Consider the following 27,343-nt stretch of genomic DNA (forward strand, 5'->3'; position numbering starts at 1 on the left):
AAAAAAAAAAATCTATTTTTGTTATAAAATTAGGATTTTGAAATTAAATTTGAAGTCTTTAGAGAGGAAGAAGATGAGTTGTTCTTATCTAATTTCTGGAGACGCTTCAGTCGTTGCTTCACGGCGGTGGAGTGATGTTACTTCCCAGCAGCGTTTATTTCTCCCACGGCAATTACTCCGGCAACAACCGGTTCCTTTGTTTTCTCGATGCGTTCGATTAGTCGCCACAGTGAATGATAACTTTAGTAAACACTCGCTAGGGAGGAGAAATTGTTTTGCTTCACTGTTTAGTGGAGACGTCGGAGGAAGTAACGGCAATAGTGATAATGGAAATGGCGGCGGTGGTGGTGGTGGCGGAGATGGAGGTTGGTGGTTTAATGGTGGTGGCGATAACGTTGATGATTCTCCTTTCAATTTGAGATTTCTCTGCTTTCTTGTATTGGTGTTGTCTTGCTTCTTCCATTTCCGATTATCAGCTGCTTCCGCCGTAGCCAAAGCTGAGAACTCGGATAGTGACGATAGCACCGAGAAAGAGACGGTTTGGGAAGTGAGAGGAAGTAAAAGGAAGAGACTTGTTCCTGATTTCGTCAAAGATGAGTTCGTCTCTGAAGAAGCAGCTTTCGAATTATCATCTTCTCTAACACCTGAGAATCTTCTAGCTCAATGTAGAAGCCTTCTGACTCAATTCCTTCTCCCTGAAGGTTACCCCAATAGTGTCACTTCCGATTACCTTGATTACTCTCTCTGGAGAGGTGTTCAAGGTATTGCTAGTCAAATCAGCGGTGTTCTTGCCACTCAGGTAAGTGACTGAGTTATCAATCTCTTTTAGGCATTACTACGAGCACTTGCTGATCATTTTTTATATATTTGGGTTGTTTTGGTAGTCTTTGCTTTATGCAGTTGGGTTAGGTAAAGGAGCAATTCCTACAGCTGCAGCTATTAACTGGGTGCTTAAAGATGGAATTGGGTATCTTAGTAAGATAATGTTATCGAAATATGGACGACATTTCGATGTTCATCCTAAGGGATGGAGGCTATTTGCTGATCTTCTTGAAAATGCTGCTTTTGGTATGGAGATGCTGACGCCGCTCTTCCCTCAGTTCTTTGTCATGATCGGTGCTGGTGCTGGGGCTGGTCGATCTGCTGCTGCATTGATCCAGGTTCTCTTTTCGGTGTCTGAAAGCTCTATTTGCATAGCTCAAGTACTGCATTGTGTATATCTGTGCTTATGGCTACTGTGGTAGTAAATTTTAGTATATCATTTACTTTTCTGCAGGCTGCTACTAGAAGTTGCTTCAATGCTGGCTTTGCTTCTCAAAGGAACTTTGCTGAGGTTTGATATGGCCTTTTTAATGAGTTATTCAAGTCTTTATCACTTATCTACATGTTATTGAAACTTCTAAGCTATTTGCTCTTTTCAACATTCTGGGCCTGTAGTGTATTCATCAACAGCTTCTTTTGTAGGTAATTGCCAAGGGTGAAGCTCAAGGAATGGTTAGCAAGTCAATGGGTATCCTACTCGGAATAGTGGTTGCCAATTGCATAGGAACCTCTACAAGTCTTGCCCTTGCTGCGTTCGGAGTTGTGACAGCAATCCATATGTATACCAATCTCAAATCGTACCAATGCATTCAGCTACGGACTCTAAACCCATATCGTGCAAGTAAATGCCTCTCCTGCAACTGCCCAATTGGTTTGAATTTATTCATCAAATTCTTCTGAAAAAGCGAAAGTAACATTTCTCTGTTTACTATACAGGTTTGGTTTTTAGTGAGTATCTCATCAGCGGCCAAGCTCCTTTGATTAAGGAGGTCAATGATGAAGAACCGCTCTTCCCAGCTGTTCGGTTTTTAAACATAAAATCTCCAGGAAAGGTGATGTCATTCTCCTTATTAAAATCCTAAGTTTCTTGGATGAAAAAAATAATGCTGGATAGCCTGATTCTCATTGTCTGATTTATTCAGCTGCAAGATTTTGTCCTATCATCAGAAGCAAAATCAGCAGCCGCAGATATAGAGGAGCGGCTTCAACTAGGATCAAAGCTCAGTGATGTTATCCACAACAAGGAAGAAGCAATAGCACTCTTTGATCTGTATCGCAATGAAGGCTACATCCTTACCGAACATAGAGGCAGATTTTGCGTAAGCAATAATAGACATTTTCATCATTAATATCCGGCCAAATCTCTCATCATTTCATCTCCTCTTCTAATTGTCAGGTGATGCTCAAGGAAAGTTCGTCACCACAAGACATGCTCAGATCGCTGTTTCAAGTGAACTATCTTTACTGGCTGGAGAAGAATGCTGGGATAGAACCTGCAAGCACTTACTCAGACTGCAAACCGGGCGGTCGCCTTCACATTTCTTTGGATTATGTGCGACGAGAGTTTGAACACGCCAAAGAAGACAGCGAATCAGTGGGTTGGGTTACTGAAGGACTGATAGCTAGACCTCTGCCGACCAGAATCCGTCTAGGTTATGATAGTGAACCCTTATCTTCTCCTTCTAGCTCATAGACTCAGAGCCAAAGTAGGTCCAATGGATGATATATTATATTAGATCCCATTTTATTTTTCGGTATAAAATAGATACGTTGCCTCTGTTTATCTGCCATTGAAATGCTGTAAGCTTTTTAGAGATTTACATGTCTCTCAAGTCAGAAGATGCATCAGATCTAATTTGACCTCATGTGAAAACCAGATCACTCTCTGGACTAAAATATACATATCATATTCCAACAAAACATTATGCATTTGTGTACATGTGAACATTATTTTTTATGACTTGAGAGATTCTAATCTTCATTATTAAATTCATTGCGACTTACAAAGATGACCCACTTAGTTCACACTTGACCCTAGACTTGACTCTACACTGGTCTTTTACAAGGTTAACCACAGTTACAGACACATACATAACATTAAGCCGAAGGAAACAAAAAAAATGGCGAGTTAGCCTTATAAGATGTGAGAATTATGAATTCTACTGAACAAAAGGGTATCGAGCAACGTAGAATTCCCTAACACGCGAAGCCCCGTCTCTAGCAAGTATGCCTTCGAGATCTCCAATGATCCTAGCCAGCCAAATCTCCAAGTTTCTTTGAACTTCTTTCAAATTGTTCTTGATCAAATCCAGCGTCCTTCCTGTGTTCATCTTGGCTTGGTTTAGATGATCTCCTTGATTACTCCTAGAGATTTCTGTCTGTAATGAAACTAGCTTCTGCCCTGTCTCCGATGCCCGCTGCTGAAGCCTGAAACACTCAAGCAGAAACTCGGTTTGTCTTTGCGTCCTGAACTCGGGTCCTAATGTCGCATCACACGGATCACTACTCTGCTGTAAACAGTAAACCATAAAACCCTTTTAGCTCTTCAGTAACAAAACTCAAGCATCTATGTGTTCATAAGCAAACTACAAATAGTGTTTAGAGAGCAAAACCATTCTTCTGCATAGATCATCGATCTTCCCCGAAAGAGCTTGATACCTCTTAGCCTGTTTTCTCAGCAAAGAGGGAACTTTCGAAATGTCACTACGACAAACTTTCTCAAGATTTACTAATTCCTCTTCAAGTAACCTCAATTTCGCAGAAACACCAGTCGCTTCACTATCAATCTTCCATGGTGATTCCCTTCTGTGTTATCAAAGATAAAAGGTTACTACACATTACTGATCATCATCACACAACACAATCTCAAATTCAATACCTTGGGACAAAATGCTTCATACGGTACACAGATTCCAAAGATTCATACTGTACATCCTACAAACACAGAAACCAAAAACCCTAAAATCAAAACACATCCTTTCACACTCAAAACCATGAAATCCAAAATCAAGAACCTCAAAGTCAAAAAGAAAAACCTGGAAAGGATTAAAATTGGAACTTGGGTCAATCCCATAAGCATTAGGTGATGAAGATACAGTGAGGTGATCAACACCGTAACGTTCAATAGACTCATCTCCTCCTCCTCCTCCTTGTCCTTCTCCATCATCATCTTCTTCCTCAACACCTCTTCTAGACATAAACCCAATCATCTCATCTCTCTCACTCACCTCTCTCTCCAATTCATTAACCCTATTCATAAACTCTTCCCTCTCTTCTTCCATTTCGTGAATCCGATTCATCAAACGTTTCTCCTCCTCTTGCCAAGCGTTCCTGTGACTAGCGAAGATATCGACCACGCGCGCGTTGGCTTTTGAGTCCTCCACGCGCCGAGATTTCATCTGACGGACTTGTTCCTCCGCCGCCGCGAGACGCCGTTTCAGCTCTTTGATTTCGGATGTTAACCTCGGGACGAGAGAGATTGCGTCGTTTGGGAGATGAGCTAGCATTACTGAGAAACTTAAACCTAGAAATGACTTCGCTAGCTTCTTCAATTCATGCTCTTCTTCTTCTTCCTCAATGAAGCTTCTCATTCTCAATCTCTCTTCTTCAAGTTCAGGAACAGTCGCCATTTTTGTGAAGCTCAGAAAATTCGCAGGAACAAAAAAAAAAAGATTCTAAGAAAAGACAAATTTTTAATTGTTTGTTTTCTTTTTTAAATAGTATAAAGCTAAATAAAGGGAACTCACTTTTGACGAATATAAAATAAAAATAAAATTATGTGATTAAGATTTATAAAGACATCAAGGAGTTTAACTTTGATATTGACATAGATGAATGATACAACCTAACAATCCAAGTACAATATGGTTGGTTTGATTATTTTTTAACTTTATTGTATTTGCAGAAGTTTATATTTTTAGAACACATTTGTTAATGAATAATGAGAATTAGATTAAGAACTAGTAAGCACATGCTGTTACAGACATTTTATTTAATTAGTCTGATCACTTTTGATAGTATAAATCAGATTACCAAAAAGAATATAAATCTAGTTGAAATATTTTTTTAATTCATTTTATAACTATAACAACATTGGGTTGATTAGAAAAATTTCAGTTATTTGTTTGTTTACAATATCAATCTACACTATATAGTTTATATATATGGATGTGTTTGTGTGATGATGAGTAGTTGTTGTCTGACTTGATTGAGGATGGACCATAAAGATAAAGAGAGAAAGGTTTGGTTTTGGGTATCTTGAATGCAACAAGAAGATGAAGATCAATCAAAATCATATCACGGACCCGACCAATCTCCACCTCCCAAACTGCACATGATTTTTCATCTGTCTCTGAACGAACCAAGTATCTCATTTGCATTCAAGAATTTTTTAGACTTGGTTAGGTTTAGGTTGCGGCTACAATGGTTTCTTCTTGTGAATTTGCTTTTATCAAACCCGAGCCGTTGTTTGTTTTCTACCTCTACAAAAGCGTGAAAGTTATCAAATTTGCACGACAACACCTCAACCAATTGATTAGCCATGGGCATAAAAACCGGAACCGAAAAACCAAACCGGAACCGACCCAAAAATAACCCGTTCTGTTTGGATTCGGTTATTGCCTAAATAACTGATAGATATTGTTCTTCTCTACCCATGGATTTTGGGTCGGATCCGGGTATTATCCGAGAATTGAATGGGTACCCGTTTACCCGGATCTAGAATTTAATCTATTTTTACTTTCCATTTATTTTTATTTTTGGGTATTTTGTTACATTTCGTATACAAACGGGTCAATTTTACCTGAACCAAATGGATATCCAAATATTTTAGATATAATACGGTTCTAAAAATGTAGAACCGAACTGACCTGGAACCGAAAGAATTCGAACCGATATCTGAACCGAAACTTCTTGGATCTTAAAATGTATAAAAAAAAATTATACCCAAAAGATCCGGAACCGACCCGAATACCCATATTCCCATGGCTACAATTGATCAAAAATATGAATTATTTTATCAGATATTGAAGTTGGTCACATGATTTTATGAAGTTTCGATGAATACAAAACAAATAACAGTTTTTTTTACCTTTTTACCAACATCACAGAACAACACAAAGAACAAAGTACGCAGCAAACGGCTGCGTTTTATTTAAAATATCCAAACGGCGTCGTGTTAAAGAAGGGGGAAAATGAAAAACACACAAAAAACGGAACCGCAAAAATTCTCCCGCTATGATTTAACAAAACTTTGGAGACATTCGTGAGTCACGCGGATCGACTCTACTAACCGTTGATTAAATCTTAATCGACGGTCAATAACTATCCTCAAACATCACAGAGATTGAGATCACTTTATCCTATGACTATATAACAAACACACCGCTCTCTCATTTCACCTCACATCTCAACAATTTTAATTCGTTTCGCAAAGCGAAATCAAAATTTTCTGAGAAAATGTCGGGTCGTGGAAAGGGAGGCAAAGGTTTGGGCAAAGGAGGAGCGAAGCGTCACAGGAAGGTTCTGAGAGACAACATCCAAGGAATCACTAAGCCGGCGATTCGTAGATTGGCTCGTAGAGGTGGTGTCAAGCGTATCAGTGGTCTGATCTACGAAGAGACACGTGGCGTTCTCAAGATCTTTTTGGAGAACGTGATCCGTGACGCCGTTACTTACACCGAGCACGCAAGGAGGAAGACGGTGACCGCCATGGATGTGGTTTATGCTCTTAAGAGACAAGGAAGGACTCTTTACGGATTCGGCGGCTAGGGTTTTGAATTTGTTTGCTTTTTGCTGTGTTTTTCTACGTTTATCTAGAAATGTTAATTTTCAGAATTTGGTGTTAGTTCCCAAAAACCTCATAAATATGAAGGATGTATTTGCAATTTCGTTATTGTAGTTGCCGATTTCGTGTTCGTAACAAAAACAAATATTGCAATTTCGTAGTCTTAAACTGTGATTCTCTTGAGTAACTACAGCAACCATATGATTGTTTGATTTCCATTGAACAACCTCGTCGTCATCAAAATGGTAAAATCTCATTTGTAATGTCTTGGTTAGCTATAATAACCGGATCGGTTCAAATTAGGTTGGTTAATATTGATTGAAATTTGTCATATGAAATCCCAACTGCGGTGTTAATTTGGTTTGTCGCAAAGGTACCGTAGATCAAAAGACTAACCGGATCGGTCCTATGTGCGATCATCGGGTTATCTCGTCACGTGTTCGTATTAGATGTAACGAACCGGGTTTCGTCTAATTAACCGAGTTAATTTGGGTTTAACATAAATTTCGAAAATTGTCAAATCATATAATCTCTTTCATGTTCTAGAGAGAAAGGGAAGAGTCCAGAGGAGACGAAGCTTGGATTTGCATCAGCTCTTCTGTGAGCTCTCGCCGTGAATTTGATCGGAATTGATTCTCAAGAAATGGGAGCTCCGGAGAGTGAAGACACCGTCGTAATAGAATTGGGGAAGAAGGTGGGAGATGCGCATGTTATCACTGTGAATTGTCCTGATAGGACTGGTTTATGTTGCGATATTTGCAGAATCGTCCTCGATTTCGGGCTTTACATCACAAAAGGAGGTATGATTCTTCCAGAAACTGGCTCTAGCTTCAAAATGATTTGAGTAATTTTGATCTTGTTCTCTGTAATTTGCTTAGATTATTTACCTTGATTTGGTGTGTAGATGTTACAACTGATGGAGTATGGTGTTACATAGTATTGTGGGTGGTTCCTTATTATGATTCTCTTAGATTGAGATGGTCACATTTGAAGAACCAGCTTGTATCTGTATGCCCGTCTTGCTCAACCTACTTTGTGCTCAATTTGATGTCTTCTTGTCCTGCATCAACGCCTGTTTACTTGTTGAAGTTCTTTTGCTTAGATCGGAAAGGACTCTTGCACGGTACTGTGACTTATCAGATCTGATCGGGTGATTATGTGATGATTTTGCTTACTGAGTGGTATTTTGATTGTGTGAGAATCTTGTTTGTAGATGTTACTAGAGTACTAACTGAGCTTGAGCTCTCAATTCAAACCGTGAAGGTGACTACGACACCAGATGGGAGAGTTATGGATCTTTTCTTTATTACTGATAACATGTGAGTAAGTGAGTTAAACAATCTGCTCCTTTAAGACTTGCCGTTTAGTATTCTGATGATGATTCGTAGTATTGTCTGCTAGGGATCTTTTACATACAGAAAAGCGCCAAGAGGATACACGAGGGAAGTTTCGGTCTGTCTTGGGAGAAGCATGTATAAGCTGTGAACTTCAGTTAGCTGGTCCTGAGTATGAATGTCATCAGAATATTCCATCTCTTTCTCCAGCAGTGGCTGAAGAATTGTTTACGTCTGAGGAGCTTACCTATGAAGACAATCGTGTACAGCTTCTTACTGATGATATGATAAAGCTGAAGGATTCTACTATCACAGTTGACAACCGTTTAAGCCCGGCTCACACATTACTCCGAATAAGCTGTGTTGATCACAGAGGCCTTCTCTATGATGTATTAAGAACATTTAAAGACTTTGACATTAAGGTAATGGTAAAACTAACATACAGATTTTTTCAGATTTTAAGTATATTTGTACACTGCCTATTTCTTTGTGTTATCTTAGTTTGTGATCTGTTTCTGCAGATGTCTTATGGTAGGTTCTCACCTCAAACACAAGGTCATCGGGATCTAGATCTATTTATTCAGCTGAAAGATGGGAACAAGATCGTGGATCCTGATACGCAGAATTCGTTATGTTCACGTCTGAAAGCTGAAATGCTTCACCCTTTACGTGTCATAATAACAAACCGAGGGCCAGACACTGAACTTGTAGTTGCTAATCCAGTTGAGATATCTGGTAAAGGCAGACCAAGAGTGTTCTATGACGTTACCCTTTCACTAAAAGTGCTTGGAATCTGCATATTCTCGGTAAGAAACAAAACCTAAACTCACGGAAGTCTTAAAATCAATGTTCAGTAACTCTTAACTGTGAACTGTGGTGTCTTTTGATTCAATCTTAGGCTGAAATAAGAAGGTACACGGCTAGTGACAGAGAATGGGAAGTGTACAGATTTCTTCTGGATGAGAGCTGTTTGTTCGAGCTTGGTAGTGCTTCTGCTATGAATGAGCTTGTTAATAAAGTGAGAAGAACATTAATGGGTTGGTAAATTGCAGACCTAATATACTGACTGCTACGTGATGTATCATATATGGTATGCGGTTTGGTTATGTGTTATTGTAAATGCTTTTACCTGTTTGTCTGTTGCCAATATCGGCTTTAGTATATTTGGTATTTTTCCCTTGGAAATGTCAGACCACTCACATCTTCACCATAACATAAAGGGAAGAAGATGCTCATCGACATAGGTAAAACATAGACACAAGTCACAAACATAGGAGAAAGTGTCTGGTCACGATACAAAACGTTCCCTTTGGTTTGCACACACTTTCTCCTTTCGGTGGTCTCGATTCCACAGACGTTCCTAGGGTAATTATGATCAAGTACAATAGCTCATGTGTGTCCACAGTGCCGGCCCTGTCATATATATGTGGCCCAATACAACATATTTTTTTTTTTCAGAGGTTTTAAAGATAAAATTTATAGGTCGATACCAGAGCTTAAAATTTCAGAAAATGAGGCCTATTTTTGAAATAATAAATAGATAAAATTTAAACATGGAAAACAGAATTTAAATTTTGTAAAATATGGGGCCTAATTTTGCAAAACCAAAATATGTTTTGCGGTCTATTTTCTTACTAAAGATGTCAAAAAATCTGGAGGTCCAATACGAATGTTTCAAAAAAATAGGTCACGGAGCGGCCCTGTGTGTCCAGGCTTGTAACACGAGATGACATTCCATTTTTTCTTTCTTATTAACTTGTGTTCTTTTTTTTTTTTTTTTTAGGATTTACGGCTACGAGTTCTTTTACTAACGTGATTGGTAGGCTTGAAATCGATAATCTACCAGATAACCTTAGGCAGATTGCTAATAAGTATATGTATGATACTGAGGGAGAAGATTACTAAACAGTGTTTATCGACCTTAAGGATCAGGAGCATCATACTCAAAAGGTAAGAAACTTTGATCTGACATGCATTTTAATGATCTATAATATTTTCTTTAAGTATAAAATTAATAATATTTTTAATATTTTAGTAATGTTGATTCAAAACCATCACGTCATACAACCTGTGTATAAATGTTAATTTTAAAACAAACATAATTTTTCATAATTGCTTTCTTATATATTTCGCATAATAATATTAAGTCGTTTTAACCTGCTTTCAAATATATATACGATCTGTTTTTCTGTTTACATGATAATAATAATATATTGATGTAGTCTAGTGGTAAAAGAGTAACTTTGAATCAATATAACCGGGTTCGAAACTTTCCTCCAACATAATATTTTTGAAGGAAAAACACTAATTTTTTTGCTATAAATGTTCATTAAATTTCCTCAAAAAATTCTTGCAAAAATATTATAGTAGATAAAAGAAAAATTATAAGTGATGTGAATAAAATAAACTTTGCTTTGGCAAGTTAAAGTCACTTTATATTTCTCCATTAGATCCAGCGACGGGCAAACGAACAATACATTAATATAACAAGCTTATCATTGAACTTTCATTCCATTATATATGATCATGGATGTCTTGCCTTTGTATCTTCTCGATGAAATTCTTTTCATACTGGAACTAAAATCTCTTGCAATGATGAGATGCACAAATAAATATTTCCAATCTTATTTATCCGACGACTCCCACTACAAGAAAACATGGTGATTTCCTACGAAAATTCCTACAAAATTTTTGGAAGAAAATATTTCCTACCAAAATACTTCGCAATTATTACAAAAACAGCCACAGGTAGGAAATAAGAAGGAAGTTTACTACGAAAAAGCGTGTCATAAAGTGGTAGGAAAGTTTCCTACCAAATTCATATAAATATCATTTTCGTAGGAAATCTTGAAGGAAACGGAGAAGAATAGTGTAGGAAAAGGTGCGGATCCGATTTTCAGATCGCATATTTTTCGATGTTCAAAATCAAACCAATTTTATATATGAACCAAATATATGATAGTATCATTTTAATAAAGAGACATTTGATAGAATTTCTATTTTAATTAGTTTTAATCCATTCTTATTTGATTACTGTAACTATAATTACAAATATCCTATCTAGCATACATTCAAATTCATAACTAATAAAATTAAATTTTCACTTTCTTAGACCACAAATAGTATATTTAGTTAATATATATGGATTTGATAGAATTTCACAATTAGCTTGATCCATTGTTATTAAGATCATAAGAACAAAAGAAAAAAAAATTTTAATTATATTTGGATACTATAGTTTATAACATATCTTTGGATTTTAATAAATTCATTAAAACCAATTATTTTTAAAAAATATTATTTTCACATACCTCAAAAATTAATAAATTTTATATCTACATAATTTTAATTTTCTTACAGTGATAAGATTTTCTTTGAATTTAAGTTTTATTTCCTTCCATGTTATATAATGTGTTGCATATATATGACAAGCTGGTCAATAAAAAAAAAAATCATTGAACTTTCATTCCACTCTATATGATCATGGATGTCTTGCCTTTGTATCTTCTCGATGATATTCTCTTCAGATTAGAACTCAAGTCTCTGGCAATGATGCGATGCACAAATAAATATTTCCAATCTTATATATCCGACGACTCCGATTTTCAAATCGCATATTTTTCCATGTACAAAATCAAACCTATTTTGTTGAACCTTCATTGTTGTGGCGACAGTTGCATCATCTGTCACCCTTTGGTTTCTTCATGCGATTCTATGTCAGTGAGGCATAAAGATATAGAATTGGATTACAGTTACAGATGTAGCATATTCGGCTCATGCTCTGGCCTTCTCTTACTATACATCAATGGTACTCTCTTCGTAGCAAATCCCCTCACGAAGAGATTTCGAATCATTGATCACTCTGGGTCAAAGCTTATACCTATGTTAGTTAAGGAAGATCATAAATATGGTTGGGATCTCCTAAAAGAGAAAATAACTCGCACGGAGAGAGCAATGTGTGTTGGTTTTGCTGTAAATCGTCGAACCACCAAAAATTTCAAGATCGTATGCGTTCTTGAGATGGGAACGTTGTACGGTTTCGAGATCAGCGACGGATGTTCTTGGAGACTGTCGGAAACAACCATCAACGCTGGTTCTAAAAGTGATCTCACGACACGGATGAAACATGTTTACTTGGACGACACTCTTCACTGGTTGAGAAACGACGGGAGCATCATAGCTTTCAATCCGGAGACAGAGCAAGCACGGCTGATTCCTTCCAGATTCCATCGAAAACAGGATATGAAGTTACTCTTTGCAGCGGACGATAAGACCAATCGCTTAACTTTAATATCGGGGACAAAAGAAACAATCTCTGTTTACACACTAGTCAAAAAATCCAAGTGGACCCTTTCCAAGAGGATCAGTATCGTATCTATGGAAGATAGTACGCTTGTAAGATGGAACATGGTTGCGTACGACGGCAAGCGTCTTGTGGTGAGGGAGATGAAACACTATACTTTCCTAGGTTTTGTTCATGTCTTTGACATGGAAGCTAACAGTTGGGAATCTTTGGGGTCAATTTGGTGTGCTCCTAATAATTATAGAGACTTCTATATGTTTAAGCCCTCGTTGTTCTCTATTGAGATGGATGAGCAGACAAAGGTTCTTGTAGCTTCGGATGACCAACGCATCCTCTATCTAACCAAGGTTATGGGACTCATTGATATAACCAAGTGAACACTATATATATCTCCTGATTTACTTATTATAGGTCATGTGTCCTGATTGATTTTATAGGAATTGTTTGTTTCCTATATGCTTTTCTAATTTCAATCTCGTGGTTTTTATGTATTTTTAAGTCTTAAATCATTTGTAAGATCAGTTTGTATAAGACAATTTTTTTTATTAGACTCAAAGAGAATCTGTTTATGGTGAATGAGTAATTTTTGTAGCAATAGTTAAGAATGATAGTCAAACCTAGCTCTAGAGTTACAAGACAAACCACACAACAAGTTTCAATAGCATTGAGTCACATGCACGATTAACAACCAATCATACATGTTCACATATTAGAGAATTTGGGAGTTTTATCCAATTACGAATTTTTGATAACTCACCTTTAGCCTATAAAAAAACATTTTCTTTCATCAATAAACAAAAAAAAAAATGAATTAAGAAACTATTTTATAAATTATTAAGAAATGTTTAATATTAAAAGATATTAGATTTTTGACTTTTTTTTTTGACATTTATAACTAATAGATTATATTATTTTCCAATATTGAAAACCTATAAATATTCCAGTATTTAATCTATGGCTATTGGCTATATCAATCAACTTGACGTAATATACTCCGAATTTCAACTTTTTTTTTTCTTGCAAAATCAATCAAAATTCAATAAATTTTAGTATACTAAAATTATCTTTGGTTGAACATAGATATATATATACTCACAGCTCTTTTTTCTTTGGTTGGTTTATGTGTATATATCATTTTTGTAGATAGATACACTTCTTGTAAACTTGCCATAAAGGTTTCGTGGTGTAGTTGGTTATCACGTCAGTCTAACACACTGAAGGTCTCCGGTTCGAACCCGGGCGAAGCCATTCTCTCTTTCTTTTTTATATAAAAAATATTTCTTTTGCCATTAACTTTTGTTTACAGTAATGAATGAAATTAAAATCGAGGGTGAAGATATGAATGCATGAACATAGAAATCAAGAACAAGAGTCTTTTGTTTTTAATTTTGGCTAACACTTCAAACACAAGGGTCTCATTCTTAATAAGTTTTCTTCATGTGACATGGTTAAAGAGAAAGAAACTAATAACTCTATTTCAACCGATCCAGTAATCTTTCATTGGATCCGCATGTGAACTCTCTATATAATCCTCCAGCCTGCTCAGTCATACTCAACCTTATCTTTCACTTTATCCAAGCAAAAGCTCCCTCGGGATGTCATCTTTTGCAGCTGCATTACCATACTTTGCCATGATTGACTCCTTCATCTGAGATCTCTGGTTCTCTTTACCAACCTTACACCTCTTATAAATCAACTCAGTTTGTGATGGAGCAGCTTGCATATGTATGTCATGTAGTCCCTTTTCAAAGGCTTCATATGAATAGGTGTATAGCTGTTTAAACTCCAGAGCTTGGCCACTGTTTCTATATTGATTATCTCCCATACAAAAACTCTCATTCGGATCTTCATGTGGGAGAGGATCTTCACGCATGGATCGAGACTTAGGGTCGTAATAAGCTGAGTGGACATCAAGGTTCTGCAAGTACTTTGCAGTGTCTTCTCTTATACGCAGGTTCCTTACAGTTCCTGTGCTACCACCATCAGTTGTTCGAACACGTTTTGTAACTCTTCCAAAATCCCTCTGCTTGCTCTCATCAACTCTTAAGTCGTTGTCTTCTTCTTCATCTCCATCACTATTCTTCTTCTCCTCTAGTTTCTTAAGGTGCTGCTCCTTGAGATACTTCTTACGTGCATCCTCTTTTGCATCAAACCTATCCATCACAGAACGGTAGTTTGAAGTATCATAACCATTCCATCGGTCTCTCTTACCATCATAGTCCAACTCAACACTCTTGATTCTCTCATCAGGTGCAATGTTCTTGTTCGTGTGTTTTGCTCCAACCTTACGAGGTCTTTCTATACATGTTTTAACATCATGTGTCATTGCACCACAGTTTTGACACGCTCCTTTACGATACTTCTCGGCTTGATGATGATGATAAGTCTTTGCGCCACTTTCATGATCACATGCTTCTATGGAAACGGGTTCTTGAGTTTTCCTATTCTCTTGATGCTGCTTCAAACTAGGTTGTTCTTGAGACTTGGCATACCATGGAGTTAACAAACACTGAGGTATGTGAGGATTGATCTCTTTTCCATTCTTGTCTACCTCGGCTGGAGCAAGACCAGCTTTACGAGCTTCCTCTAATTCGAATTGCTTCCTACGATCTTTCCTAGACATAAAACCAACTGAAGCTGTTGCCATTGTTATCAGATCGTTAAGCTTCGATTACTCTTTGCCAAGGTAACAATTGAAAATAATAATAATAAGGCTGCAAAGAATGAAGCTTGGTGGGATTTTTCAAAAACCTAGTTGAGTATATATATGAGAGGCAATGCCTTTTTATACATACCCTTAGATTAAACCTAAAACCGTATAAAGAAGCCAACAAGGTTTGATCTATAAATATAAGAAATTAAAAGTTTTGACAACAAAGGTTTCGTGGTGTAGTTGGTTATCACGTCAGTCTAACACACTGAAGGTCTCCGGTTCGAACCCGGGCGAAGCCATTTTCTCTTTTCTTTATTTTATCTTTTTGTTTACAGTTCCTCTTTACTACTTGCCTTTTAACATTAGTAAATTACTCACTTGAACACATATGTTTATTTTCCTTAAAACTAAGAGGTTTTAGGAAAATTGCGCAATTATATATGTTTAACTTCTTCTGGTAAATACTAGAGATTCTATTTCTACCTGTACTTGTGATAGTGTTCCTCTTAAGAAAAAACAAAGATGAGAAGCTTTGAAAAATACATCTTGTTTTTTTTTATCTCATCTTTGATAAGCACTAAGCTCAAGAAGACATGAGTGTTACTTTTATTTTATTTTGACGTACACATTTAACAAATCGTAAACTTTATGTTTTGTATAGCCCTAAGTCCCCCTGACCATGGAAACAAAGAAATCATCTACTTATGTTCTTATAAACCTAATGCTCCATTATCTTTGACCATTAGCCTAGTGGAAATGTGTTGTTATGAACTAGTTTCAAAATTATCAAATAATTTACACACGAAAAAGTAGAAAAGATGAGATCGACATGTTAACATTTTTACCAAAAATAATTCTATATGAAGTAATAAAATATGTCATTTGACTCTACTTATGATCTATTAATTAAATTGTTCATTTGACTAATTAATTAATATGAATAAAATACTTGATTAGAAAGAAATATAAACTGACGCTCTGATTTGATTCTGTACGTTTGCTAGATATATTATCTATCTTGATCATCTTCACTACTATATAATCTCATTCTTTGTCCTCTCTTCTCTCTTCATATCAATCTATCTTTTGCTCATAACATACAAAAATGAGAATCTTTCTCTACCTACTCGTAGTAGTGTTCCTCATCTCATCATCTGTTAACGCATGTGACAGATGCGTTCATAGTTCTAAAACAGCTTATTTCTCATCTGGCTACGATGTCTCTTGTAAACATTCTCATCTTCTCTCATTACTTTTTAATTTCTATAACTACTTGTTTCTTTCTTTTCTCATGTCTTGTAATGGGTTTTTGCAGCCGGGGCTTGTACTTATGGCACTCTTATGCCTACAAGATTGTATACCGCCCACTTTGCAGCGGCTACACCTTCCATTTACAAACATGGTGCTGCCTGTGGAGCTTGCTTTCAAGTTAGATGCAAGAACCCGAAGCTGTGTACAAGTAAAGGAACCTTTGTGATGGTCACAGACATGAACAAGATCAACAACCAAACCGATCTTGTCCTTAGTAATAGAGCTTTTAGGGCTATGGCTAAACCTGTTAGAGGTGCTGACAGGTACCTTCTCAAACAAGGCATCGTCGATGTTGAATACCAAAGGTTCGATTCTTGGAACACACGTATACTTCTTGGTTTTTTTATGTTCACTTGATTTCTACTTTGTTACTAACAAATACATTTTCGAAATGAAAAAAAACAGAGTTCCTTGCAACTACGGCAAAAGGAATTTGAACGTGAGAGTTGAAGAAAGAAGCGCAAAGGTAGAGCCATACTTCTTGGAGATAATGCCTTTGTACCAAGGAGGCCAAACCGAAGTGGTAGGTATCGACGTTGCGCAAGTTGGTTCGTCACAATGGATTAACATGATAAGAAGCGACGGAGCCGCGTGGGGTACTGACAAAGTACCAACCGGAGCTTTACAGTTTAGGTTTACGGTGACCGGCGGCAAAAAAATTTGGGCCAAAAGAGCTCTCCCAGCCAACTGGGAAATTCAGAGGATCTATGATACCGGCGTTCAGATCACTGACATTGCTCAAGAACGTTGTGATACATGCAGTAACATATGGAAGTGAAACATTATACTTCTCGTTATTTAGCCATACAAATATACAACGAACTTGTATACCCTTCATAGTATTATATATATATTGGAGACTTGGAGTTATGAAACAAGAGGACTAAGAAAGATCTATATATGTAGACGACTAGATTGTACACCACTCAAGAACTAAAGATCATGCTTAACAAAAAAAACTAGAGTCAACTTCACTTAATCATTGCAAGCAAAGAATCCGACAAGAAAACAACATAACATAGAGATGTTTTGTGTGTATATATCAGTTTGGTCTATATACATTGGTTTTGTGAAATTGCCGTGAAGGTTTCGTGGTGTAGTTGGTTATCACGTCAGTCTAACACACTGAAGGTCTCCGGTTCGAACCCGGGCGAAGCCATTTCTTTTTTTCTTTTTTTACAGTCCCTTGTTCGATCTCCTTTGAAAGAGATTGGATTCATCTATTGACAATGAGTTGTTATCTTGATTTTAAAACATATGTTAAGAAGCAATGATGGAGATAGAGAAACCTTTACCAAAACGAAATCTATAAAAAGTAATTAAATATGTCATTTGACTAATGACTATGAATAAAACGCGTAATTAGAAAGAAATACACACTTGACTCTATGACTATGACTCTGTGTGCTAGCTTATCTCTCTTCAATCTTCATCACTAGTATTATATAATCTCATTCTTTGTCCTCTCTTCTCTTTTCATATTAATACCATTTCACTCTCTTTTGCTCATACATATTTTTTTTTGTTTCCTCTTAAGAAGAACAAAGATGAGAAGCTTTCTCTACATACTTGTGATAGTGTTCCTCTTCTCATCATCTGTTAACGCATGTGACCGATGTGTTCATAGTTCTAAAGCAGCTTATTTCTCATCTGCCTCTGCTCTCTCTTGTAATTAAACATTCTTCTATTGTCTCATTACTTCTTATAACTACTTGTTTATTTCTTTACTCATGTCTTGTAATGGGGTTTTTGCAGCCGGAGCTTGTGGTTATGGCTCTATGGCTACAAGATTCGTTGCTGGACACATTGCGGCGGCTACACCTTCCATATACAAAAATGGTGCTGGCTGTGGAGCTTGCTTCCAAGTCAGATGCAAGAACCCAAAGTTGTGTACAAGTAAAGGAACCATTGTGATGGTCACGGACTTGAACACGAACAGCCACACTGATCTAGTCCTTAGTAATAGAGCTTTTAGGGCTATGGCTAAACCTGTTGGTAGTGCTGACAAGTACCTTCTTAAACAAGGCATTGTCGACATCGAATACCAAAGGTTTGATTCTTAAAACACATAACTTCTTTTTTTTTTTTTTTGTTATGGTCACTTGTTTTATAGTTTGGCACTAATAAATACATTTTGGAAATGAAAAAAAAACAGAGTTCCTTGCAACTATGGGAAAAGGAATTTGCAAGTGAGAGTGGAAGAAGCAAGCAAAAAGCCATATTACTTGGCGATAAAGCTTTTGTACCAAGGAGGCCAAACCGAAGTGGTAGGTATCGACATTGCTCAAGTTGGTTCGTCACAATGGAGTTACATGACAAGAAGCTACGGAGGCGTGTGGGCAACTGACAAAGTACCAACGGGAGCTCTACAGTTTAGGGTCACGGTGACAGGCGGCTATGATGGCAAAACGGTTTGGGCGAAGAGAGTTCTTCCAGCCAACTGGGAAGCTGGGAGGATCTATGATTCCGGGGTTCAGATCACTGACATTGCTCAAGAAAGTTGTAATACATGCAGTAACATATGGAAGTGACTCATTATACTTCTCCTTATTTAGGCATACAACAAACTTATATACACTTCATAGAATTATAAATATATACTGGAGTTCATCTATATGTATGTACTATGTATCCGACTAAACGGTACACCATTCAAGAACTAAAGATCATGCTAAACAAAAAGCTAGAGTCAATGTCACTTAATCATTACAAGCAAAGAATCCGACAAGAAAACAACATAACATAGAGATGTAGACACATCTCTGAAGTTGTATAGCCATCAAAAACACACATATTGGAAGCAAATGGTTGTCACTTAATAAAAATAAAAATGATTGGAATGAATAGTGACAACCATTTTGGAGCCATATCATATTATTGTGAGGATGATAATGAAAAAGAAATAAAAAATCATTTTAAGATTTTTAGAAAACACCAACCAATTATCATAAAATTCAAAGAACAATGACATAAAATTGAACAAATAGTATTTGTTTTTCTTTTGTTTGTTTATGTGTATATGTCAGTATGGTCTATACATATTATTTTTGTATCATCGTCAAAAAGGTTTCGTGGTGTAGTTGGTTATCACGTCAGTCTAACACACTGAAGGTCTCCGGTTCGAACCCGGGCGAAGCCATTCTCTTTTTTTTTGTTTTTTTTGGATTTTATCTTCTCAATATATATATGAGTTGAAATGGGAGAGTCCAAGTTTTTAATTTGTATGTCACACAATTTAAAACCGTTGCAACAATTGGTATCAAACTCTGTATCAGAGCCATCAATGATCCAAAGAGAAATCAATAAGAACAATGGAACGAGCACGTATCACTAGTATAGGCTAATAAAATGCTAGAACTATATGAAGTTATATGAATAAAAGTATAAAACACACTATCATTAGGTTACATAAATATTGTTATTCAAATTTTAACAAATCAAAAATTTTGGACTAAACCAATGAGCATAATGAAGAAACAGAGTGTCTGAAGGACCAACAGTTGCAAAACCTGAAAAATGCTCAGAAGGACTCTTAGAAGCACGATGCCACGCTGGCATCTTGTTGACAGCGCAACACTTCGATCGTGATGAGAAGCAGCACGTTTGGTGCCCAACGTTGGTAACGAAGTCAAAGGGCAGGAGTGACAGCTACAGCAAAAAGCATGTAAAGTTGTCAGACAAAAGGTGGTTGTTGTTGGCTAGTGGGAAGCTAGTGAAGTCAACATCATGACAAGAAGCTGCGCAGTGTCCGCTGGATAAAGAGAGGACCTGCGAGTTGTTTTGTTGCCTATATAAGAAGAGAGCTTTCTTCTTATTAGGGTTAGCACTTTAAGAAGAAAAAGTGTGAGAGTTCTTTGTGTTCATATCTGAGTTTTAAACGAAGAATCGTTGTGGGTTCTTTTGGTGAGTGAACAAAAGAGTGTGCATAGCTGTTGCTGTGCTTGTAAGCTGGGTAGATTAGGAATCGATCAGGGCCAAATCACAGTGTGTGATGTTGGTTAACTCTGATCAAACAAGCTTGTAAAAGAGTTGTTTGAAGATTGCTAATAAAACTAAGTTTGAAGAAATTTTTGTATCTGTGTAGTACTTTCAAGGTTCTAGTTCTCTCAATTGGTATCAAAGCGGGAAACCGATCTGTGAGACTTTCTCGTCTCCAAACAGGTTAGATCCTGAACTATGGAACCTACTACTGTTGGTGCAGGAACAAGCAAGAACATCATTCTGGATACAAGAAGATATGGGTACTGGAAAGTTAGGATGACACAACTCATCAGAGGTCAAGTTGAAGAAACATGGACTGCTGTAGAAAAAGGTTGGGAACCTTCGTTCGAGTCAACTGCTGAAAGGAACAACCATAGAGATAAAGCTGAAGATGATCGCCTAAGCATTGTAGTCTTTACTGCCAAAATTGACAAACTGCAAGATTCTGATACTGATTCAGACAGAAATGATGAAGTGAATCCTAAAAAGGAATACAGGACGCTCTATGACAGTTGGATGCAACTGAGTCAAGACAAGCTTAAACTTCTGGAAGAAAAGCTGAGTCTTGAAGCCAAAATCACTAGTGCCTATGAAGAAAAAAATCGTCCTCCCACTCCTACCTTAAGTTGTGATAAGTTCACTCAGGACTTGTTCAAGAAAGCTGAAGATCTTCACATCTATCTTAACAAAGAAAGGATAGAGCAACCATGCTAGAACGAGAGCTTAACGACAAGCATAAGCATATCAGAATGTTGAACAGTGCGTCGGGCGACCTGAATAACATTCTGAAAAGGCCTGAGCATCAAGGATTAGGATACCAAGAAGGTCAAGAACAGTGCAACAAAAGGTCTGTGAAGTTTACCAGTGGAGGGATGCTAGAAGAAACAGTGGATAATCAACAGTCTGGCATTGATAACTTGGTGAAACTTAGTACTGTGAAAAGAAAAGACAATACTAAAAGTTACTCTACGAGAAGAGTGTTCAACAGAAGGTTTTATGGATGTGGTCACTGTGGAAGAAAAGGTCATCAAAGGAGCAGATGCTACAAGTTCAAGGAAAGAGTCTGTCTTCTATGGACTCTGAACAGAGGATACTTAGAACCAACCAAGTTCTGTCACATGTGGGTGTCAAAGAAAGATCTCTATGGAGACATGCAGAGTGAAGTGTCTAACAAACATCTTCAAGACATGTACGATACAGAAGAGGCAGTCTACAACAGTTGTGAAAGTGAAGTCACTATAGAGCATCTGAAGGAGAAGACAGGAGATGTCCAAAACTTGAACTGCACCCTCGTGTGTACAGAACCCACAGTTGCAGCTATGCATGCCCATGTTGCGTATACCTCTGCGGCTACTCCGGATGGTAATTCGTGGTATTTTGACAGTGGTTGCTCTAGACACATGACCGGAGATCGAAATACTCTTGACGACTACACAAATGTGTCAAGTGGAAAAGTCACCTTCGGGGATGGCGGTAAGGGCAACATAAAAGGAAAGGGTTTGATTTCAAAATCAAATCAACCTCAATTGGAAAATGTCTACTTTGTTGAGGGATTAAAGGCTAACTTGATCAGCATCAGTCAGCTCTGCGATGATGGCTTGAAAGTTTCTTTTACTAAGATTAACTGTAGTGCCTGTGATGAAAATGATAATGAAGTGCTTTCAGGTGTGCGATCAGAAAATAATTGCTATATGTGGAAGAAGTCTGAAACGTGTCTGTCGGCAACAACGTATAAATTAGATCTGTGGCATAGACGTCTGGGACATATTAACACACAGAGTTTGATCAAGATTGTGAATGCAGAAGTGGTTAGAGGAATTCCCAAGCTGGAAGGAAAATCTGATGCAGTTTGTGAGGCATGTAGCAAGGGAAAGCAGATCAAAGTTCAACACAAGAAAACAGCTAATATTGGAACAAAGAAAATTCTTGAGCTTGTCCACATGGACCTCATGGGACCAATGCAAACAGAAAGCCTGAATGGGAAAAGGTATGCCTTTGTTTTAGTTGATGATTTTTCAAGGTACACATGGGTTAGATTTTTAAGAGAAAAATCATAAGCAGTTGAAAGTTTTAGGATTCTGGCTCTTCAGCTGCAAACTGAAAAGGGAAGCATTGTCCAAATCCGAAGTGATCATGGTGGTGAGTTTCAAAATGAGGAGTTTGAAAAGTTCTGTAACCTACAAGGCATCAGACATCAATATTCTGCCCCAAGAACGCCACAACAGAATGGAATTGTTGAAAGGAAAAACAGAACTCTTCAAGAAATGGCAAGGGCAATGATTCATGGAAACAATGTGTCACCTAGGTTCTGGGCTGAAGCAATTAACACAGCCTGTTACATCATCAATCGGGTTTATGTTAAACCAAAAACGAGCACTACTCCTTACGAAATTTGGAAAGGAAAGACACCAAATCTGTGCTACTTTCATACCTTTGGATGCATATGCTACATTCTAAATGATAAAGATCATCTTGGAAAATTTGATGCAAGGAGTGATGAAGGGATCTTTCTAGGATATGCAACAAATAGCATGGCTTACAGAGTGTATAATAAACGTCTTAAGAGAGTAGAGGAATCTGTCAATATCGTGTTTGATGACAGAAGTCCAACACAGTTGTTTCCAGTTGCTGTAGATGATGAAAATCCTAATGAGGAGGCTACTCAGGAAAAACCAGAAGAAGACCAAGAAAGGATAAGTAACGATAATCAAGGTGAAACATCAGAAACAGTGGGTGAAACTGCAAACACTCCGTTAAAAGTACCAAGACATCACTCTGAATCGGATGTTATTGGACACTTGAGAGGTGATCGTACTACTCGGGGAGTCCAGATTAACTTCAGAGAAATGCTTCAACACTCATGCTTTGTGTCTGTTATGGAGCCCAAAGATGTGTTTGCAGCTCTTGAAGATGAGTTTTGGTTCTCAGCTTGTCATGAAGAGTTAAACCAGTTTACCCGACATGACGTGTGGAATCTTGTTCCAAGACCTACTCACATAAATGTCGTGGGAACGAAATGGATTTTCAAGAACAAGATTGATGAAAATGGAAATGTAACAAGGAATCGAGCAAGATTGGTTGCTCAAGGATATTCACAGGTTGAAGGAGTAGACTTTGATGAGACATTTGCTCCTGTAGCTCGTCTAGAATCTATTCGGCTGCTTCTTGGTATGGCATTTCTTCTAAACATCAAGATGTTTCAAATGGATGTAAAGAGTGCTTTTCTAAATGGATTGATCCAAGAAGAAGTCTACGTCTCTCAACCTAAAGGATTTGAAGATCCAAACTTTCCAGATCATGTCTACAAGCTGAAGAAAGCTCTCTATGGATTAAAGCAGGCTCCTCGTACTTGGTATGAACGTCTTACTGAGTTTCTGGTTGAAAATGGGTTCAAGCGTGGGAGTGTTGACAAAACCCTGTTTGTCTATGAAGAAGGTGTGGACATTCTTATTGTCCAAATATATGTTGATGATATTGTGTTTGGAAGCACAAGAAAAGAATTGGTGAATACCTTTGTAAAGGTTATGACAAAGGAATTTGAGATGAGTATGGTTGGAGAAATGAACTACTTTCTGGGTCTGCAAATCAAACAGACAGATGATGGGATTCATATATCTCAGGGAAACTATGCCAAGAGCTTAATTCAAAGATTTGGAATGCAGACTAGCAAGACGTCCAGAACACCAATGAGCTCCACTGTGAAACTATCCAAAGATGAATCGGGACAGAAAGTTGATGAAAAACTATATCGGGCTATGATTGGAAGTCTTCTGTATCTCACTGCAAGCAGACCTGATCTGTGCTTCAGCGTGGGAGTCTGTGCAAGATATCAGGCCGATCCAAGATTGTCTCATCTGAACGCTGTTAAGAGGATCATCAAATATGTGAAAGGTACCACTGACCGAGGGTTGTATTATACTAAGCAAACTAATCCGAATCTTGCTGGTTTTTGTGACTCAGATTGGGCAGGTAATCTGGATGATAGAAGAAGTACCTCAGGCGGATGCTTCTTTCTGGGAAATAACCTCATATCCTGGCACAGTAAGAAGCAAAGCTGTGTAACCTTGTCAACAGCTGAAGCTGAATACATTGCCCTAGGAAGTTGCTGCACGCAATTAATGTGGATGAAACAAATGCTATCTGACTATGGTATTGTTTCCTCAACCTTATTTGTGTATTGTGACAACATGAGTGCTATAAATATTTCAAAAAATCCTGTCCAACACTCTCGTACAAAACATATTGACATTAGACATCATTTCGTTAGAGAACTTGTTGAGAACAAAGTGATAGAGATCTCTCATGTATCCTCAGAAAAACAACTTGCTGATATGTTCACTAAACCATTAGATTTAAACAGTTTTGTAAATCTGCAAAAATCTATTGGATTGTGTGATCACTAATGATTCTTGTCTTTAAGGCGTATGCAACAGGTTCCTCTGTACAGGGTTGCATAGCTTTGTGTCTGTATTTTAAACAAAAAAAAAAAAAAAACTTTCAGCAAATCTTCTCAGGAAAACAGCTGCTTCGCATACTACTTGTCGAAGAAGTCCGATACGGATGTGTAGTGGCTGCAAGAAAAAGAAAATCTCCAGAAAAGTGTAGGCAGGAAAGGGGTGATACTTCTTTCTATCTTCAAAGGTACATCGTGTGTATATATATACTTTATCAAAAAAAAAAAAAAAAGAAAAGTAAAAGTTAAAGGATCCCTCTTCTCTCTGCTCATATCACCCCCCTCGCCGTGAGAGCAGCTCCTACACATCTTGAGGATGAAATCTAAAGAAGTATGCTAAGTGTAGACTAGCCTGAAGAGATCAATGTGTATGTTTCATCTCATTGGGCTGCAAAGACTTTGTCTTCCAAGTAACTCAAGAACGTAAACAGCTATGCACCTCTGTCCAAAGGAATCTTTACATATAGTCTGGGAATTGAACTCAGGTGTGTATCATCAATCCTTGAGATTTTGTTGTTTACATTTCCTGTCAGTGTATCTCCTAGGCTGTCTCTGGTGGTTATTTTGTCTCAGTTCTTATCTGCATAAGTATTTATGTATTTTGTATCTCGTGTTGGGCCATGGTTGGGCCTATCTGTGGGCCTAATTGGTTCTGTGTGGATTTGATCTGTTTGTTGAGTACTGTTCAGGCACACTAGGGTTGCAACTTATAAGGACATCATCTATATCCTTTGCTCCCATTCTCCACAACAATTAAAGCGGCTACTTCTTTCAGATCTGATAATCTTTTTGGTCATCTGCAAACATGTCCCAACCAAACGATGGATCTCGACCAGGTCAATCGCAACTGTCCTCTGCTCATCCTACTTCCGCTGCAACGACAAGTCATGCGATTCCTTCTCTTTTCTCGGGTGCCAAATCTGGTGCACCTCCTGCAAAGAAATCAAGATCCAAAGTCGTTTCTCCTTCCCCAGAAGTCTATCCTGCTCTTACTCGGTTTTTGCGCCGTCTTTCCTCCGCTCAAGTTCCCCTTTCGTATTCTGCATGTCTTCCTGAAGTTTCAGAAGCCCAAGTTCCGTTAGGACAACTTCATCTCTCTGATGATACTACTGAGTCATCTCCTCCACCGGAATTCCTCAACCGGTACATCTTGCAACGACGTCGCATCGCCGATCTGATTAGACGGTTTCCTGAATTAAACAGACCAGCCACTCCCATTTTCTCGTCTCGGTTTATCTCTGCTCAAGCTGCAGAGCGATTCCAGTTTCTCCATGGTCAAGCCTTCATTCCCATGAAGATTCTATCGGCTGAAATACAAAATGATGATGTTCGTTCCATCCTGTTCAGGGCAGACCTTCTTCCAACAGTTACTGAGATTGACAGTTTCATCGAAACGATGGTCAAGGAATTCTATGCCAATCTTCCGGAGGCTGAAGGTAGGGACTCTGAGGTTCTCAGAGTCTTTGTTAGAGGGTCCATGTATGAGTTCTCACCGTCTCTCATCAATCGCCTCTTCCAACTGCCAAATGAGCCATATCCTTTGAATACATCTCAACTTCGGGCCTTCGGAGATCTTGATGCTGTGGCTGCTCTCCTTACTGATGGGCAAGTGTCAACTGTGGCTGAAGTGTCAACCGGTCTTCTTGGCGATATCATCACTGTTCTTCATCAAATCAGCTGCTTCAACTGGTTACCTTCCACGAATCATCGTGCTCTGTCCCCTGACAGATGTGTTCTTCTCTACTTAATTGCCAAAGGGGAGCGCTTAAACTTTGGAAAGATCGTGTTTGATGAGATTCGCTCGTGTGCATCTCGCTCGGGTGCTGCCTCATCGACTGATTGTTTAATCTTCCCCAACCTGATTGATCAGCTGTTACGTTTTCAGCGGGTCATTCCATCTCTGACTGGTGATGTCTTGTCCTCTACTCCTACAATGTTTGTGACCCCGGAAGCGACTGCGCCTACTTCTGGTCCCTCACTGACCTTGGCTGCTGATCTTGCTCATCTAGCCCACTCTGCTACGACCATCATGCAACGATTCTCAAGTAAGTCCTTCTTGTTCTTAGTCTACTTCTCTGTTTCACACCTGTTTTTTATATGAGTCTGTGCACTCAAGCAGGGGGAGAATATGTTGATGTCTGTGCTCGTAAACTTAAGGAGCACACAGAAAGCGACAACCTTGATACTGCGGATAGTGACTAGTTTGTTCAGTAGATCTTCTGTTTAGGGGGAGTAGTGAGTTGTATTTGATGATTTTAGAATTATCCATGTTTAAGTATATTTGAAACATGTGCTTGTTTCAAATGATTGTATGTGCTGAACCTTGTCCTCTTAATCTATCCTTCTCTAAGTCCTCTGGATCAATTTGGAACGAAACTGTTGTATTTTGTATTGCCTTTGCTGCGTGTGTCTGTTTGTTCGTGTGCAGGTAGCTTGAGGCACATACTCAGACAAAAAGGGGGAGATTGAAGAAACAGAGTGTCTGAAGGACCAACAGTTGCAGAACCTGAAAAATGCTCAGAAGGACTCTTAGAAGCACGATGCCACGCTGGCATCTTGTTGACAACGCAACACTTCGATCGTGATGAGAAGCAGCACGTTTGGTGCCCAACGTTGGTAACGAAGTCAAAGGGCAAAAGTGACAGCTACAGCAAAAAGCATGTAAAGTTGTCAGACAAAAGGTGGTTGTTGTTGGCTAGTG

At 38.0% G+C, this 27,343-nt stretch overlaps 9 protein-coding genes and 4 non-coding genes across 14 annotated transcripts; 11 read left to right on the forward strand and 2 right to left on the reverse strand.

Annotated features, from left to right (window-relative positions):
• Window positions 1-5: 5 nt before the first annotated feature.
• LOC17885260 (protein root UVB sensitive 1, chloroplastic) lies at window positions 6-2,642 on the forward strand. Its single transcript, XM_023782042.1, has 7 exons — window positions 6-799; window positions 885-1,160; window positions 1,277-1,333; window positions 1,465-1,663; window positions 1,759-1,874; window positions 1,965-2,141; window positions 2,219-2,642. Exons 1-7 carry the CDS (start codon window positions 74-76, stop codon window positions 2,513-2,515), a joined length of 1,848 nt encoding a protein of 615 aa, XP_023637810.1. The 5' UTR covers window positions 6-73; the 3' UTR covers window positions 2,516-2,642.
• A 147-nt stretch (window positions 2,643-2,789) lies between these two features.
• On the reverse strand, window positions 2,790-4,509 carry LOC17885948. Of its 2 annotated transcripts, none has more exons than XM_023782043.1 (4): window positions 3,858-4,509; window positions 3,701-3,756; window positions 3,435-3,627; window positions 2,790-3,329 (listed from the first exon to the last, which is right to left on the reverse strand). In XM_023782043.1, exons 1-4 carry the CDS (start codon window positions 4,449-4,451, stop codon window positions 2,982-2,984), a joined length of 1,191 nt encoding a protein of 396 aa, XP_023637811.1. In that variant the 5' UTR covers window positions 4,452-4,509; the 3' UTR covers window positions 2,790-2,981. The 2 variants fall into 2 exon arrangements, with proteins under 2 accessions (XP_023637811.1, XP_006291264.1); XM_006291202.2 differs by having other exon boundaries at window positions 2,790-3,332; window positions 3,858-4,508.
• Window positions 4,510-6,234: 1,725 nt separating this feature from the next.
• Window positions 6,235-6,775, forward strand: LOC17887182 (histone H4). The gene has a single exon (XM_023782593.1). The coding sequence runs from the start codon at window positions 6,280-6,282 to the stop codon at window positions 6,589-6,591; it is 312 nt and encodes a 103-aa protein (XP_023638361.1). The 5' UTR covers window positions 6,235-6,279; the 3' UTR covers window positions 6,592-6,775.
• Window positions 6,776-7,131: 356 nt separating this feature from the next.
• Window positions 7,132-9,126, forward strand: LOC17885843 (ACT domain-containing protein ACR9). Its single transcript, XM_006291136.2, has 6 exons — window positions 7,132-7,407; window positions 7,512-7,730; window positions 7,821-7,926; window positions 8,009-8,363; window positions 8,463-8,747; window positions 8,840-9,126. The coding sequence occupies exons 1-6, from the start codon at window positions 7,251-7,253 to the stop codon at window positions 8,984-8,986; spliced, it is 1,269 nt and encodes a 422-aa protein (XP_006291198.1). The 5' UTR covers window positions 7,132-7,250; the 3' UTR covers window positions 8,987-9,126.
• Window positions 9,127-11,407: 2,281 nt separating this feature from the next.
• Window positions 11,408-12,820, forward strand: LOC17885551 (putative F-box/kelch-repeat protein At1g20940). The gene has a single exon (XM_006292993.2). The coding sequence runs from the start codon at window positions 11,419-11,421 to the stop codon at window positions 12,619-12,621; it is 1,203 nt and encodes a 400-aa protein (XP_006293055.2). The 5' UTR covers window positions 11,408-11,418; the 3' UTR covers window positions 12,622-12,820.
• A 598-nt stretch (window positions 12,821-13,418) lies between these two features.
• On the forward strand, window positions 13,419-13,492 carry TRNAV-AAC. The gene has a single exon. It is a non-coding gene; the product is annotated as a tRNA-Val (tRNA).
• Window positions 13,493-13,765: 273 nt separating this feature from the next.
• Window positions 13,766-14,891, reverse strand: LOC17886698 (pre-mRNA-splicing factor SLU7-A). The gene is given in 2 exon segments (XM_006292645.2): window positions 13,766-13,804; window positions 13,806-14,891. Coding segments are annotated over 2 exon segments (1,125 nt in total).
• A 231-nt stretch (window positions 14,892-15,122) lies between these two features.
• Window positions 15,123-15,196, forward strand: TRNAV-AAC. Its single transcript has one exon. It is a non-coding gene; the product is annotated as a tRNA-Val (tRNA).
• An 806-nt stretch (window positions 15,197-16,002) lies between these two features.
• Window positions 16,003-16,986, forward strand: LOC17885178 (expansin-like A3). Its single transcript, XM_006290234.1, has 3 exons — window positions 16,003-16,123; window positions 16,213-16,513; window positions 16,614-16,986. The coding sequence occupies exons 1-3, from the start codon at window positions 16,003-16,005 to the stop codon at window positions 16,984-16,986; spliced, it is 795 nt and encodes a 264-aa protein (XP_006290296.1).
• A 307-nt stretch (window positions 16,987-17,293) lies between these two features.
• On the forward strand, window positions 17,294-17,367 carry TRNAV-AAC. The gene has a single exon. It is a non-coding gene; the product is annotated as a tRNA-Val (tRNA).
• Window positions 17,368-17,755: 388 nt separating this feature from the next.
• LOC17886056 (expansin-like A3) lies at window positions 17,756-18,739 on the forward strand. The gene is made up of 3 exons (XM_006292139.1): window positions 17,756-17,876; window positions 17,964-18,258; window positions 18,364-18,739. Exons 1-3 carry the CDS (start codon window positions 17,756-17,758, stop codon window positions 18,737-18,739), a joined length of 792 nt encoding a protein of 263 aa, XP_006292201.1.
• Window positions 18,740-19,273: 534 nt separating this feature from the next.
• On the forward strand, window positions 19,274-19,347 carry TRNAV-AAC. Its single transcript has one exon. It is a non-coding gene; the product is annotated as a tRNA-Val (tRNA).
• A 6,060-nt stretch (window positions 19,348-25,407) lies between these two features.
• Window positions 25,408-26,992, forward strand: LOC17886317. The gene is made up of 2 exons (XM_023782912.1): window positions 25,408-26,687; window positions 26,762-26,992. The coding sequence occupies exons 1-2, from the start codon at window positions 25,448-25,450 to the stop codon at window positions 26,842-26,844; spliced, it is 1,323 nt and encodes a 440-aa protein (XP_023638680.1). The 5' UTR covers window positions 25,408-25,447; the 3' UTR covers window positions 26,845-26,992.
• Window positions 26,993-27,343: the final 351 nt, after the last annotated feature.

This window comes from Capsella rubella, unplaced genomic scaffold (assembly GCF_000375325.1).
Source record: "Capsella rubella cultivar Monte Gargano unplaced genomic scaffold, Caprub1_0 scaffold_5, whole genome shotgun sequence".
Taxonomy (NCBI): domain Eukaryota; kingdom Viridiplantae; phylum Streptophyta; class Magnoliopsida; order Brassicales; family Brassicaceae; genus Capsella; species Capsella rubella.

Coding starts and splice junctions, on each gene's coding strand:
- LOC17885260 (XM_023782042.1), top strand. CDS start 74: ATGAGTTGTTCTTATCTAATTTCTGGAGACGCTTCAGTCGTTGCTTCA. Junction 1,334..1,464: donor CTCAAAGGAACTTTGCTGAG/GTTTGATATGGC, acceptor CTTCTTTTGTAG/GTAATTGCCAAGGGTGAAGC. Junction 1,875..1,964: donor ACATAAAATCTCCAGGAAAG/GTGATGTCATTC, acceptor TGATTTATTCAG/CTGCAAGATTTTGTCCTATC.
- LOC17885948 (XM_006291202.2), bottom strand. CDS start 4,451: ATGGCGACTGTTCCTGAACTTGAAGAAGAGAGATTGAGAATGAGAAGC. Junction 3,757..3,857: donor CCAATTTTAATCCTTTCCAG/GTTTTTCTTTTT, acceptor CTGTGTTTGTAG/GATGTACAGTATGAATCTTT. Junction 3,628..3,700: donor ATGAAGCATTTTGTCCCAAG/GTATTGAATTTG, acceptor TTGATAACACAG/AAGGGAATCACCATGGAAGA.
- LOC17887182 (XM_023782593.1), top strand. CDS start 6,280: ATGTCGGGTCGTGGAAAGGGAGGCAAAGGTTTGGGCAAAGGAGGAGCG.
- LOC17885843 (XM_006291136.2), top strand. CDS start 7,251: ATGGGAGCTCCGGAGAGTGAAGACACCGTCGTAATAGAATTGGGGAAG. Junction 7,731..7,820: donor TCGGAAAGGACTCTTGCACG/GTACTGTGACTT, acceptor TCTTGTTTGTAG/ATGTTACTAGAGTACTAACT. Junction 8,748..8,839: donor TTGGAATCTGCATATTCTCG/GTAAGAAACAAA, acceptor ATTCAATCTTAG/GCTGAAATAAGAAGGTACAC.
- LOC17885551 (XM_006292993.2), top strand. CDS start 11,419: ATGATCATGGATGTCTTGCCTTTGTATCTTCTCGATGATATTCTCTTC.
- LOC17885178 (XM_006290234.1), top strand. CDS start 16,003: ATGAGAATCTTTCTCTACCTACTCGTAGTAGTGTTCCTCATCTCATCA. Junction 16,124..16,212: donor ATCTGGCTACGATGTCTCTT/GTAAACATTCTC, acceptor GGGTTTTTGCAG/CCGGGGCTTGTACTTATGGC. Junction 16,514..16,613: donor GTCGATGTTGAATACCAAAG/GTTCGATTCTTG, acceptor GAAAAAAAACAG/AGTTCCTTGCAACTACGGCA.
- LOC17886056 (XM_006292139.1), top strand. CDS start 17,756: ATGAGAAGCTTTCTCTACATACTTGTGATAGTGTTCCTCTTCTCATCA. Junction 17,877..17,963: donor ATCTGCCTCTGCTCTCTCTT/GTAATTAAACAT, acceptor GGGTTTTTGCAG/CCGGAGCTTGTGGTTATGGC. Junction 18,259..18,363: donor GTCGACATCGAATACCAAAG/GTTTGATTCTTA, acceptor AAAAAAAAACAG/AGTTCCTTGCAACTATGGGA.
- LOC17886317 (XM_023782912.1), top strand. CDS start 25,448: ATGTCCCAACCAAACGATGGATCTCGACCAGGTCAATCGCAACTGTCC. Junction 26,688..26,761: donor CATCATGCAACGATTCTCAA/GTAAGTCCTTCT, acceptor GCACTCAAGCAG/GGGGAGAATATGTTGATGTC.